The following is a 14,309-nucleotide window of genomic DNA, read 5'->3' as shown; positions in this document are numbered from 1 at the left end:
TCCAGTCCAATAACCTCCTTCTTAGTCACCATGACCAACTATATCTTCATGCACAATGACTTCTCCTTTGAAGGCATTGCCAACAAACAAATCCGAGGCACAGCTATGGGCACCCGCATGGCACCATCCTATGCCAACCTATTCGAGAGCCCTCTAGAGAAATTCTTCCTAAACATCCAGAATCCTAAATCCCTCACCTGGTTCAGATTCACTGATGACATCTTTGCGATCTGGATTGAGGGTGAGGAGACACTATCCACATTCCTCCAGTACCTCAACAACTTCTCCCACATTTGCTTCGCCTGGTCCTACTCAACCCAACAAGCCACCTTCCTATATGTTGACCTCCACCTCAAAGATGACTACATCAGTACTTCCATCTATACCAAACCTACTGACTGCCAGCAATAGCTCCACTTTCACAGCTGTCACATGTTCCTTATTAAGAAGTCCCTTCCATACAGCCTAGTCACCCATGGTCATCACATCTGCAGTGATGAGTGATCTCTCTCGAAATGTACCGAGGGTCTCGCTGAAGCTTTGACAGACTGTAATTATCTTCCCAACCTTGTACAAAAACAAATCTCCCATGCCTGATCTTTCCAGTCTCCCATGACCTCCCAAAGTCCCACCGTCTGGCCACAGAGGAACATTTCCCTCGTAACTTATTACTACCCAGGACTTGAGCAACTGAATTACATTCTCCGCCAGTGTTTCGACTACCTCTCCTCGTGCCCTGAAATGAGAAATTTTGTGCCCACTATCCTTCCCACCCTCCCACAGTGGCATTCTGCTGTCCACCGAACCTACACAATATACTCATCCATCCCTACACAATCTTCATGGCTACTTCTGTAACAGACCTGTACCGTACATCCTCCCATCACCACGTATTTCAATCTGGTCACAAACATCACCTATCCCATTGAAAGCAGGGCTATCTGTGGAAACAGTCAACTGATCTACTAGCTAAGCTGAATCATGCTATATCCTGTGGCAATCTGATGGGAGGTTTGGATTTGGCAAATGCCTAGAGAACATTACCTGCTGCTGTGTGTTATGCCAGCTGCGAAGTACGGAGGAACTGGTATTACAGCATAGAGCTGCTTTTTGTCGTTAGATTGTAGTCCGTTTATTGTGCTTAAGTAAACACTAAATCCAGAAAGGCACAAGTACATTTTCCAGCATCATGTCCTGCGTACAGGAACTGAATAGTTTGGAAATGATGACTGATGGTATCAGTTTGAGACTGCACCCTTGTCATAAAGCAGCATCTTAAGGCAATGGTTTGTGTGCAATGACATTCGTGAATGAATTAACCTCCCTAGAGCCACAACCTGGAACACCTCTGAGATAAATGAGAGTAACAACTTTCTTCCAGACCCCAGCATCCAACATCAGTATCTCCTGTGGCTTCAACTCTTGAGGAAGAATAGGCTGCCAATCCTCTACAGACATTCAGACGCATTATTGAAAGTAGTCCTAGCAGAGTTCAAATCATCATAAAGACGAAGGTTGCACACACCGCATTTCCATTAATAGATGTCCAGATACGTTTAATCGAATAGTGTATTTCTTGTGTCTACTTGTTCTCACTCTCTGAAAGAACCGACACCACTTTAATCTTCTTTTCCTAATTTCATCTGTAATATATGTCTGTATCACTTCTTAATTTAAATATTTCTGCCACTGTACTATTTCCTGTTATATTCACTACAATCTTTCTTTTCTTTTCCTAATGATTTGATTTTTTTTAAATTGATTCTAAAATTAGTGTTTCTGATGCATTTGTGCATTCTGAACAATGATTTTTTTTATAATAAATATATTTTGTTATGTGAAGTGCTAGAACCATAATTTTTTAGAATTTAAAATAGTATTAGGGCATGATTGTTTTTGTAATTTAAAGACAAATTTCAATTGAAATATTGTCATCAAACTGTTATATAAAACACAAAAATCTTGTAGCCAAGATAGGCACTGTCAAAAGGCGTAAAAACATAGTGAAACTGTGACAGATGCAAAGCACCTGTAGTGTTGGGTCACCATCAGTTGCTGTATGTGGGCTATTTCTGTTTGTTTATTGAAATTTTAATATTTTTTATGTCCTCTAATGGTGCAAATCTTGGCTGCAAGTGTAATAATGTCTGTGTGATTACAAAACTAGAACTGTTTGCTGCAACAGCAGTTAAGTTATTTGGCTGATAGGCTGATGGCTGTGGGTTCACATCTTGTGGAGTGCCTTCAGTTTATGTTCACATCTTTATTGAAATGACTGATTTACAGTTTCTTTCATATGTAATCCTTTGTTTTAAATGACTGAATGAGGAATGACAGCCAAAAAAATATACACTTAACAATGAAAAGTAATTTTTGACACTATTGTACAACTAGCAGAAATAGATTATTTCAACTTTTGTGTTTTAATTGATAGATCAGTATTTTTAGAACTGATTTGATACAGTTCTCCATCCTATGATATCCTGTGCAAGCCTCTTCATCTCCAAATACATACTGTAATCGACATCCTTTTAAACCTGATTACTGTATTCATCTCTTGGTATCCCTGTGCGATATGTACACTCCTCTCCTCCTAAATGACGAAACCTTGATGCCTCAGAATGTGTCCTGTCACTCGTTCCCTTCTTTTAGTCTTTCCTCCCCAATTCTATTCAGTATTTCCTCATTACTTATGTGATCTACCCATCTAATCTTCAATGTTCTTCTGTAGCACCACATTTCAAAAGCTACTTTTCTCTTATTGCCTGATCTGTTCATCATTCATATTTAATTTCCATACAAGGCTACATTCTAGACAAATATGTCCAGAAAATATTTCCTAACATTTTATATTTGATGTTAAAAATTTCTTTTCTTAGAAACGTTTTTCTTGCCGTTGTCAGTCTAGATTTTATATCCTCTCTACTTCAACAATCATCAGTTATTTTACAGCCCAAATGGCAAAACTCATCTTCTACTTTTAGTGTCTCATTTCGTAATCTATCTCCCTCGGCATTGCCTGATTTAGTTCGAGTACATTCCATTAACTGTATTTTGCTTTTATTAATAATCATCTTATATCCCTCTTTCAAGACACTTTCCAGTCCATTCAGCTGCTCTTCCGTGTCCTTTGCTGTCTGTAATAGTATTACAATGTCATCATCGGAGCTTAAAATTTTTATTTCTTCTCACAGACTTTAATTACTTCTCCAAATTTTTGTTTGTTTTCCTTTACTCATTGCTCACTGTACAGATTGAATAGCTTCGGGGATAGGTACAACCCAGTCTCACTCTCTTCTCAACCATTGTTTTCCTTTCGTACCCATCTCCTCTTATAACTGCTGTCTGGTTTCTGTACAAGTTGTAAACAGCCTTTTGCCCCTGAATTTTACCATGCCACTTGCAGAATTTGAAAGAGTGTATTTCAGTCAATATGTCAAAAACTTTCTGAGAGTCTACAAATCCTATAAACAGAGGTTTACCTTTCCTTGACCAAACTTCTAAGAGAAGACATAGGGTCAGTATTGCCTCTTTTGTTCCTATGTTTCTCCAGAATCCAAACTGATCTTCCGTGAGATTGTCCTCTACCAGTTTTTCCATTCTTTGTAAATAATTGGTGTTAGTATTTTGCAACCTTGACTTATTAAACTGATAGGTCGATAATGTTCACACCTGTCAGTGCCTGCTTTTTTTTTCTTTTTAATTGGAGTTCTCATGTTCTTCTTGTAGTCTTAAGTGTGTTTCACCTGCCTCGTACATCTTGCATACTAATTGGAGTCCTTCTCATGACTTGCTGTCCCAGGAAAATCAGTAATTGTGTCAGAATATTGTCTACTCCAGGGGCTTGTTTCGACTTAGGTCTTTTAGTGTTCTGTCAAATTCGTCTCACAGTATTGTGTCTCCCATTCATCTTCACCAATGTCCTCTTCCATTTCTATAATATTGCCTTCAAGTTTATTTCCCTATATCTATTCCTCCCTACTTTGAGCTTTTTCTTCTTTGCTTAAACCATATTTTCCATTGGGGCTCTTGATATTCATGCAGCTGCTTCTTTTTTCCTCAAAGGCCTCTTTAATTTTCCTATACGCAGTGCCTATCTTTCCTAGAGCTATACATACTTCTAAAACCTTGCTTTTGTTCTCTAGCCATTCCTGCTTTGTCATTTTGCACTTTCTGTCATTCTCATTTCTTAGCTATTTGTATTCCCTTTTGCCTGCTAAATTTGCTGCATTTTTATATTTTTTTCCTTTCAACAATGAAATTAAATTTCTCCTTGATATTCAAGGATATCTTGTAGGCCTTGCGTTTTTATGTATTTGTTCCTCAGCTGCCTTCACAATTTCAGCTCTCAAAGCTAGCCACCTGCCTTCTGCTGTATTCCTTCCCCCTGTTTCAGTCAACTGTTGCCTAATGCTCCCTTTGAAACTCTGAACAGCTTCTGCATTTCTGCAACTGATCTGGGTCCCGTCTCTTTAGTTCCTCAGTTGCAATTTCTTCAGTTTTAATCTGCATTTCATAATCAGTAAATTGTAGTCAGAGTCCTTTTCCACCCCTGACAATGTCCTGCAGTTTAAAATCTGATTCTGAAATCTCAGTTATTACGTAATCAATCCAAAGCCTTCCAGTGTCTCCAGGTCTCTTCCATGTGTACAGCCTTCTTTCATGATTTTTAAATGAAGTGATGGTGATCATTAAATTATGCTGTGTGCAAAATTTTACCAGGCTGTGTCCTCTTTCATTTCTTTTCCCCAGTCCATATTCGCCTACTATTTTTCCTTCTCTTCCTTTTCCCATTATCGAATTACAGTCTACCATCACAATTTAGTTTTCGTCTCCCTTAACTAGATGGAGAATTTCTTTCATTTCATCATACATCTTTCAATCACTTCACTATCTGTGGATCTAGTTGACATATAAACTTGTACTATTGCAATGAGTGTTCGATTTGTGTCTATCTTGGTTACAATAATGTGTTCACTATGCTGTTCAAAGGAACTTACCCACATTACTATTTTCTTATTCATGTATTACCTGTACTTAATTTTATTTAATTGGGTAGATAAAAAATCTGAAACTTCTTGGCAGATTAAAACTGTGTGCGGGACCGAGCACACACTCCACTGTTGAGTGAAAATCACATTCTAGATAAAAAATCTACTCACCAAGCGGTGGCAGGACACACACATAAAAGAAAGTTTTAACTGGCAAGCCTTTGGAGCTAGTGGCTCCTTTTTCAGGCAGAAGGGTTGAAGGGGTAGGAAGAGGGGTGAAGGAAAAGAATTGGAGAGGTTAGGAAAAGTGGTAGATTTTGGGAAAGTCACCGAGAACAGCAGACTTACCGTACGGGATGAGAAGGAAAGTATCATATTTATAACCCTGTACTCACCAGATCAGTAGTCCTGATGAGTGTACCACTGAATGTTACTAACTCCTACTATATCTTAACTTCAATCAATCCAGTTCCCTTTTTAAATTTTCTGCCCTACTTACCCGATTAAGGGATATAGCACCCCACACTCTGATCCATAAAATGACAGTTTTCTTCTTCTTGATGATGGCATTCTCCTGAGAAGCCCCACTTAGAGGTCCAAACAGGAGACTATTTTATATTCATGATTTTTTATCCAAAGGGATGCCATCATCATTTAACCATATAATAGAGCTGCATGCTCTAGGGAAAAATAACATCCGTAGTTCCCCTTTCTTTCAGCTGTTCACAGACCAGCACAGCAGGGCCGTGTTGGTTGATGTTATTACAAGGTCAGATCAGTCTATCATCTAGACTGTAGCCCTTGCAACTACTGAAGAGGTTGCTTGACCCTCTTCAGGAATCACATGTTTATTTGGCATCTCGACAGATACCCCTCCACAGTGTGACTATCTGTATCGTTGTGGCACACAAGCCAACCTATCACGTCAAGATCCATGGTTCTTGGGGCAAAGATACCGAAAGAAAAAAAGAATGAAAAGAAGGGGAAAGAATAGAGGAAATGAAAAAGTTACCGCAATGATAGAAAGGCTGTGGCAAAGAATTAGAAATAAAATACGTATTTTTAACACGTTAATTAAATAAAAATAATGATCTCAACCATTTCCATAGAAGTTTTTTTAAAAAAAGGCTTCACTCAACAGGTCTCGAACCCACAACCATCTCACACTCGCTAGGCAACTTGACCGCTTGCCTATGACCCCATTTCTGAAGTCATTATATTCTCAAAGCTGTGATGGATCATGAGAACTTCTTTTTTTATTAATAACTCACATACAAGGGACTAGCAGGGTAAATGCTGTAGGGTGTGTACCTGTGATCCTACTATACGGGTGGTTTCAAAAAGTTGATCACATTATTGGGAATGTCCTTTGTAAGTACACAGTTTGCTTCCTGTTCCCTTTGTAAAGAGTAATTGAACCATCACCTTATCATTGATGATCAACAACATCAAAATCATCTTTGAAAAAAGTACCCTTTATCTGATTAACAAAAATCCCTGATATGATACCTGCTTAAGACTTGTGCTTGTTGAAGGTGGCCATTTTGTGGCAGAATCCAGTTACAAATAATTTTGTTGTACCATTCTGACACATTCAGCGTGTCATTTGTATACATGTTAGTTCTCTATGACATACACTTTATTGTTTCCTAGTGATTGTTGCAAATGGTTTGTACAGGTTTGTTTGCTGTGTCCTCGTAAACTTTTTAGTATTGTTAAACAATAACTAACTGTAGATACTGTATGATGACACAATGGTTAATTATTTATCTTTCTCTGCAGGATGCATTTCGATTCACAAAGCCACATACAAACCTAAAGAAAATCAGACCACCGAGGGAAGTAACAGAGAGTGATAAAAATTCCATGACAGAAAAGTATTCACAACTTACCAACATGACGTCTGAGTGGTCACGCAAGTATGTAGACCATTTTTGTGCTGAGTTCTTATAAGGAAAATTTTGTATTTCACTTTCTTCTAGTTTACTTTTATTGAGTTACACATCTTTAATAATGTCAAGAGAATTAAATTTGTAGCAACACATCCAGAACTTGTTAAGGGTAAGAAGAAGAAAATTTGATAGAAGTAGAATAATAAAATGTTGATCTGTGAGATTAAAAGAATGATAAAAAGAATGATACTATAACAACAATGACAGTAATTATGGTATGTAAGAATAATTTCTGTCATTTTACAGATATAATGAAACTGTAGGATTTTGATTATGGCCTATAGTGGGAATTTTTCTATCATTTGGCTGATATGACTTGGGAGCTCAGTAGGGCTGGTTTAGGTAAATGAGCCTGAATAAATTTTCATATTTTATTATACATTTTGATGAGCTATACTTGACTTAAGTACAACATAAACATGGACAAAATTATTGATTTTGGTGAATAACATTGTCACAATGTAATAGTATTCCTACAGGGAGTAGAGGTAACTATCCAGGAAGGAAGCTTTGAGCTTGTGCTTGAGAACAAGTCATGCAGATTTATTGTAATGCCCGAGCATTGTGATCTTTCTCTAAAGGCATAGCTGTACATCTTGTTAGTAGACTTAAGTCCATGATGAAGCAAAAAACTTCATTTGGACATGTGACATGTTCTGAATGGTTTTCAAGATAGAATGCATATAGTGTACATTGTTGTTTACTTCCTGTATTATTCAGTAGATTGTCAGTAAACATTACAACATGCATTTTACACCAAAGTATCAATTGAAAAATACGTATTTTTAAAACATTCTCCTCTATGCATTATCGTACACGTCACATTACAGCTGTTGCACAGTTCACATTAAGTGTTTGAATATGCTGTTGTCAACTTCAGTGCATTTGTGCACTCTTGGGAGAAGATTTGTGTGCTTTTATGAGTGGCTCTGCACATTCCTTAATGAGGGCAGCAGTGTCCATGATGTGGCCAAAGAGTTCATCCTGCATATTCACATTTTGTTTGTACACCTCAAACTTCATCCAACACCCTCACACATCTCGCAAAATGTGGATAGCTTGTACGTGGCCAAAGGAATGTCCTCAGGGTACTCTACAGATGAATTTTCCAAAAAATAGAAATAATTCCATCCCATCATTCATTCTTCTAGAATAACTAGACCTATCAATGTGTTACCGATCAATCCGCACCAAAGATTGATCTAAAAATGAACTTGGAAATCTGGGTCCACTGTGGCGTATGGATTTTCCTGTGACCATCAATGATTATTATGGATGTTGTTGATTTAATTTTGTGTAAGTGTGGCTTCATCAGCAAATGACGAGTGTCATTTAACCAGTGACAAAATTCAAGTCATGTGAACTGTTGCCAATGTGAAAACTATGGACACGTACGTGAAATGTGTACAAGGTTTGCACATTTAATGTTTGTCTTAAACATGTTTGTTGGCTATTGATACATGCAGAAAGTTGTTGTGTGCTGCTAGTAGGGATATGGTACACTGTTTCAACAATGTGTTGCTGTTCCTCCTCAGGTTGTTAACCTTCATGTTCTGAAAAAAATGGGAACTTGGAAGAATACCTGTTTCACACTTGTAAACCCACTACTATCAGTAATTCGAAGCGAAACCACCAACATAATTCTTTGACTGCAGCAGTAGCACTACCATAGCAGATACCGTAAATATGAACATAGATATGTGACAATTTAGCCAGTGTGTGTACATACACACTTAATCAATGCTTCTGATACATTCTCAGTCCATCACACAACTTCACTCACAACACATTGTGAACAGCTGAATGTTCATTGGGCCAGTTTTAAAAGCAGAAAGATATCCCAGGCAAAGAGGTTAAAAGCAACAAGCGGGTTTACCTAGAATAAAACATTGAAGATGTCAGATGGGTACGATATTTGTGTGCGCCCTTAGCCTGGAAACAAATGTACATTAAATGTGTCCTGTCTCGGAAATAATTTGGAACAGTGTATTTGTCCATGTGAAGTTTTTTGCTTCAAATGAGTGTTCCAGTCATCCCTGAATACTGACCTTCCCTCCATGGGCATTCTTCATTATGCAATGACTAGGAAACGAGTTGATCATCTTCCTGTGAATGGGTTTGCAATATTGTTATTCCTCATAACAGGCATGTAACCTGAATCACTTTTAACCACGTGGATAAGGCTCCCAACAATTGAGAGACACACAGAGACAACAGATAATCCCTGAGCTTCTGACTAAAATCCTTCTCTCTCTCTCTCTCTCTCTCTCTCTCTCTCTCTCTCTCTGTCCCTGCTCTTCTCCCTCCTACCCTCCCCTCCCCTGCTCCCCTCCCTCAGCTTTCCACTTTCATTAGCTTTCAGTGGGTTTGTTGCATTCTGATGAGACCATTGCTGATTTCATCTGTAATTAGTCACCCACAACAGAACGCTTCCCATCATACACAATCTGGTGTGTAGCACCTGTGTTCTAGTTGTCTGACACACAGTATTTACTCATTACTGTTGATTTGTGTACTGAAGTTTGTAACACTTTTCCCTCCCTTTCTATATTTATAATGTTCATTGAATGATCACAAATTTAATCAATGCCATTGGAAATGATTTGATCGGTGCGAAGAAGCTGCATACAGGTGTGCAAGAGGACTTCAAGTAAAGTGTAACAAGATGAGTATGAAATGTTTTGTTAGCAAAAGGCCTCAGACATAAGTAATGGACTTAGGCAGGGAAAGAAATGAGTTTAAATTTAATATGTCCAAAGCTTTACTGTTATTTAATGGCTGGACAAATTTAGGTGTTCATTTTTCCCACATTACTATTTGAGAATGGAACTGGAGATATAGTCTGAAGGGGTTTTATGCACACTCTGCTAAACACTTAAGCATGAGCTGCGGAGTTATTATATAGATATAGATATAGAGATATGTTTTGGAAAAAATTATTTCTCCTTCCCTAACACAGGTGTTTAATGAATTTCCCATATATGCTTGTTTGGATACTTGTTTTTCATATAGGCATGCATAGATATTGTGCAAAAAACTACAAGAAACAGGTGTCATTTATGTTTCAGAAGATTCTGGTGCCTTAAATAGTAAAAAACACTATTTTCTTTTCAGGTGCCTGGAAACTGCGCACTGGGACCTAAGAAAAGCGCTCCTATCATTCATTGAAATGTACAAAGCTGGCAAAATTCCAGTAGAAAGATTCATAAAAGCAAAATAAGCTGCAAAATCTTAAAAAGGGAAAAGCTGTTGACCTCCTTCGAATACCTGTGTCTGTACAGTACTTGAACCAGCTACTGACAAACGTTACACGCATTGTGAATTTGGTAATTGCTGTAATTGCAGCAGCATTATTCCAGAAAAAGGTGCGCAACTTAGTTTTGTGACTGGTTAGTGCAGGTTTATCAGCAGGTAGGCAGTGTGCAGAGAGTAGTTAATCTAATGTTCATTGTGTCAAAAGAAAAATTCAGTCGAAAAAAATATTAAATTATGAGACAAAATTACTAGGCAGTCCTTACCGTCAGCACTGCTGATACACACTATCCTAACTTTTGGAACTATCAGTTTCTTTCTCAGAGATTAAAAGGGCATATCTTGGGGAAGGCTAAAAAGGAAGTTCAGAGCACTCTGACCTGAGGATGAGAAGGAATGAGCAGGTCATTGAGGATGGATCGTCAGTGCTTGTGGTGATGTTTAACCAAATCGCTCTTGACCTAAGTATGGTAAGGAATTTTCTGGCAGAGTGTAAATAATTTAGGAGTAAAGGAGACAACCTGCCAAACAGTAAAAGCGTTCAGTCGTCAGGCACACATAAAAGAATGAAAACCTTGCTAGATTTTGGACAAATGCTGATAGGAATGGAGTACACACACACACACACACACACACACACACACACACACACACACACACACACACACACACATACACACAAAACCACTTTTGCAGCTGTATTAGTCTGGCTGAACACACTATATCGGAACTGCAAATCAGCAAGTAGACAGGGGTGAGGGGTTGTGTGGGGTAGGGCAGGTAGAGAGAGAAATTTGTGGAAAGTGGGAGGAGCATTGGGTAAGACTGGCTGATAGCTCAGAGGAGACATTCTGTGTGTGAGATAAGAATGAGACACATGTGCACTGGAACCAGTGAGTTTACGTAATGGACAGTGCCAGTGATGTGGATGTGTGGATTGGAAGGGGGTGACAGGAAGAGGAGACTGTTGGGTAGAGAGTGTGGGTGCAGTGAGTTAGCAAAGGCTTAGGCTGGAAGGATTACGGGAATGAAAGTGTTGTGAGGATAACTGCTACCTGTGTAGCTCAGAAATGAGAGCAGAGTTGAGCACCCAGTAGTCGAAAACATTAAAATGGCTGCTTCCCAGTCCTTGCCATCTGGATGCTTCCTCCCAGCACAAGTCTTTTTAACTACATAAATGAGTATTTCCTCACAACATGCCTTTCATTCCATAATCCCCCTGGCCTCAGTTTCTCCTACCCCACTGCAGACACCTTCTACCCAACAGGCTCCCCTTCCTGTGTCCTGTCGCCCCTCCCAATCCAATCTACCACATCAACAGCATTGTGCACTGCACAAACTCACCAGCTCCTGTGTCCGTGTGTCTCATTCTTATCCTGTGCAGCTGAGCAGTCGGCCATCCTCCCCCAAACCGTCCCCCTACTTCTGCCTCTCTTGTCCCTCTACTCACACCACTTGACACAACCCCTCACCCTAGTCTACCTGTCATACATGTGCATGTGCATGGGGGGGGGGGGGGGGGGGGGGGTGGCCACATGTCAACGCCAGCTATTTTCCTATTTGGCGAGTTGTCTCCTTTACTTCTAAATTATTTATCTCCCTCTTCAACTAACTTTGACCTGTGTGCCTTGCCAATGCCAGTGAATATCTAACTGTCATTTATGCTGGATATAGGTCTCATAACAGGCTTCACAGAAAATAAAATCAGCAGTTTACACCAAATTGCACTAAGAAGACCACGTCTTCAGACAACACAAGTTTATTAACCAAAACCTGGTGCCAACTGACATGGCTTTGGCTCAGTAACCTACATCAACAAAGTATCATTGATTATTCTTCAATATTAATTTGTTACATGCAACATTCATATTAATAAATTATATTTTGTAAATACGATATCCATAGTTTCCATGACATCCCAAAACTGGGGAGCTACAAAATGCGTATGATCATCTGTCACTGCTACCTCAACCGTGTGTTGTTGCTTCTCGGACATCTAGGGACCTCAAATACCATCCGAACAAACTGCTAGCACTAGCTATTCCAACGTAAAATAATCCAGTAGTTAATTACTCAAGATAGTTAACAACATAATTTTTTCAAGCAACTCTTTGTTATATATATTTTACTTTGATGTCACATGTGGCGGCCTTTTAGAGACATAATTTATAAGCACAAATTTGTAGCCTCACACTGTGTCATAGCATCTTGTAGTGTGAGTGATTTTCCCTCCCTTTCGAATGTTCCATAGCTTATTTCTCTCTCCTTCTCTGAGGAAGCATCTAATAGTTCTGAAAGCTAGTATGTGTCATGTACGTTTTCTTTTATATGTGTTTATCGGCAGCACTAAATATTTTGCCTCCTGAAAGTAAGCACTGGCTAGTAATTCTGTCTGATATTTAAATGTAATGACCATTAGACTGTAAGTAAATAAATGATTTCGTATGCGAAATCAGCCTTAAAACATAATCTCGAGTCAGCTGTATTTTTTGTCTTTGTACATACATTACATGAGTTATGTTCTGTGGCCCACAGGAGTCTCTGTGATGTGAAATATGTAAATTTAATTTTTGTTCACTACAATAAAGATACAGAAGTTGGAATATAACAGTGCTAATATGAATTTTAACACACCCAAATACATGAATTTAAATCGATCCTTGCATAACAGAAATTTCTTTGATCAGCTCCTAAGTCTACTATATTAACAAGTTGGACACACACACACACACACACACACACACACACACACACACACACACACACACACACACACACACACACACACACACACAATCGACACTTATCATTTCTGGTTACTGAGGTCTGACTGTAGTGAGCAGCAATCTTGGGTAGGTGTGTTGTGGTGGAACAGGAGAGGTGTGGTGTAGGGAAAGAGAGGGATACTAGAGTAGGGGTGGGGGAAGATGCTGCACTGCTGCCTCTGGGAGTGTGTAGGGTGACAGTGAGGACAAGATAGTGGGCCCCTAGCTGCAGCATCTCGAGGCTGTGCTGGATAAGAATAGGGGAGGTGGCGAAGGTATTGTGCAGGTGCAGCGGGGTACATCACACACGTCTGAGGCTGGAGATGAAGCAGGGAAGGGGACAGAGGAAGGTGGGAACAGGGACTAGTGGAAGTAGAGGCCAGTGTGGCGGGAACAGAGGAACAGAGGGAGAGTTCCCACCTGCTTAATTCAGAAAAAGCTGGTGTCAGTGGGAAGACCTTGTGGATGACATCGGAAGTTCACTGAGGCTTTTTGCAGATGATGCTGTGGTGTATCGAGAGGTTGTAACAATGGAAAATTGTACTGAAATGCAGGAGGATCTGCAGCGAATTGATGCATGGTGCAGGGAAGGGCAATTGGATCTCAATGTAGACAAGTGTAATGTGCTGCGAATACAAAGAAAGATAGATCCCTTATCACTTAGCTACAAAATAGCAGGTCAGCAACTGGAAGCAGTTAATTCCATAAATTATCTGGGAGTACGCATTAGGAGTGATTTAAAATGGAATGACTGTATAAAGTTGATCGTCGGTAAAGCAGATGCCATACTGAGATTCATTGAAAGAATCATAAGGAAATGCAATCCGAAAACAAAGGAAGTAGGTTACAGTACGCTTGTTCGCCCACTGCTTGAATACTGCTCTGCAGTGTGGGATCCGTACCAGATAGGGTTGATAGAAGAGATAGAGAAGATCCAACGGAGAGCAGCACGCTTCGTTACAGGATCATTTAGTAATCGCGAAAGCCTTACGGAGATGATAGATAAACTCCAGTGGAAGACTCTGCAGGAGAGACGCTCAGTAGCTTGGTACGGGCTTTTGTTAAAGTTTCGAGAACATACCTTCACCGAAGAGTCAAGCAGTATATTGCTCCCTCCTACGTATATCTCGCGAAGAGACCATGAGGATAAAATAAGAGAGATTAGAGCCCACACAGAAGCATACCAACAATCCTTCTTTCCACGAACAATACGAGACTGGAATAGAAGGGAGAACCAATAGAGGTACTCAAGGTAACCTTCACCACACACCGTCAGGTGGCTTGCGGAGTATTGATGTAGATGTAGAATCCAAACAGCATAGGCTGTGAAGCAGTCATCAAAGGTGGAC

The 14,309-nt window shown here is 39.5% G+C and overlaps 1 protein-coding gene across 1 annotated transcript in view; it reads left to right on the top strand.

The window, feature by feature from the left end:
* LOC126425326 (nuclear RNA export factor 1-like) overlaps positions 1 to 10,854 on the top strand; it is a 167,315-nt gene extending 156,461 nt beyond the window's left edge. The window contains exons 13-14 of the mRNA XM_050088308.1: positions 6,774 to 6,910; positions 10,058 to 10,854. Coding sequence (XP_049944265.1) covers positions 6,774 to 6,910; positions 10,058 to 10,163 — 243 coding nt within the window. The 3' untranslated portion in view covers positions 10,164 to 10,854. The remainder of the gene's footprint in view (positions 1 to 6,773; positions 6,911 to 10,057) is intronic.
* The last annotated feature ends 3,455 nt before the right edge of the window (positions 10,855 to 14,309 follow it).

This window comes from Schistocerca serialis, chromosome 10 (genome assembly GCF_023864345.2).
Source record: "Schistocerca serialis cubense isolate TAMUIC-IGC-003099 chromosome 10, iqSchSeri2.2, whole genome shotgun sequence".
Taxonomy (NCBI): domain Eukaryota; kingdom Metazoa; phylum Arthropoda; class Insecta; order Orthoptera; family Acrididae; genus Schistocerca; species Schistocerca serialis.
Note: the sequence above shows the minus strand (reverse complement) of the source record. Positions and strands in the feature narration are given on the sequence as shown.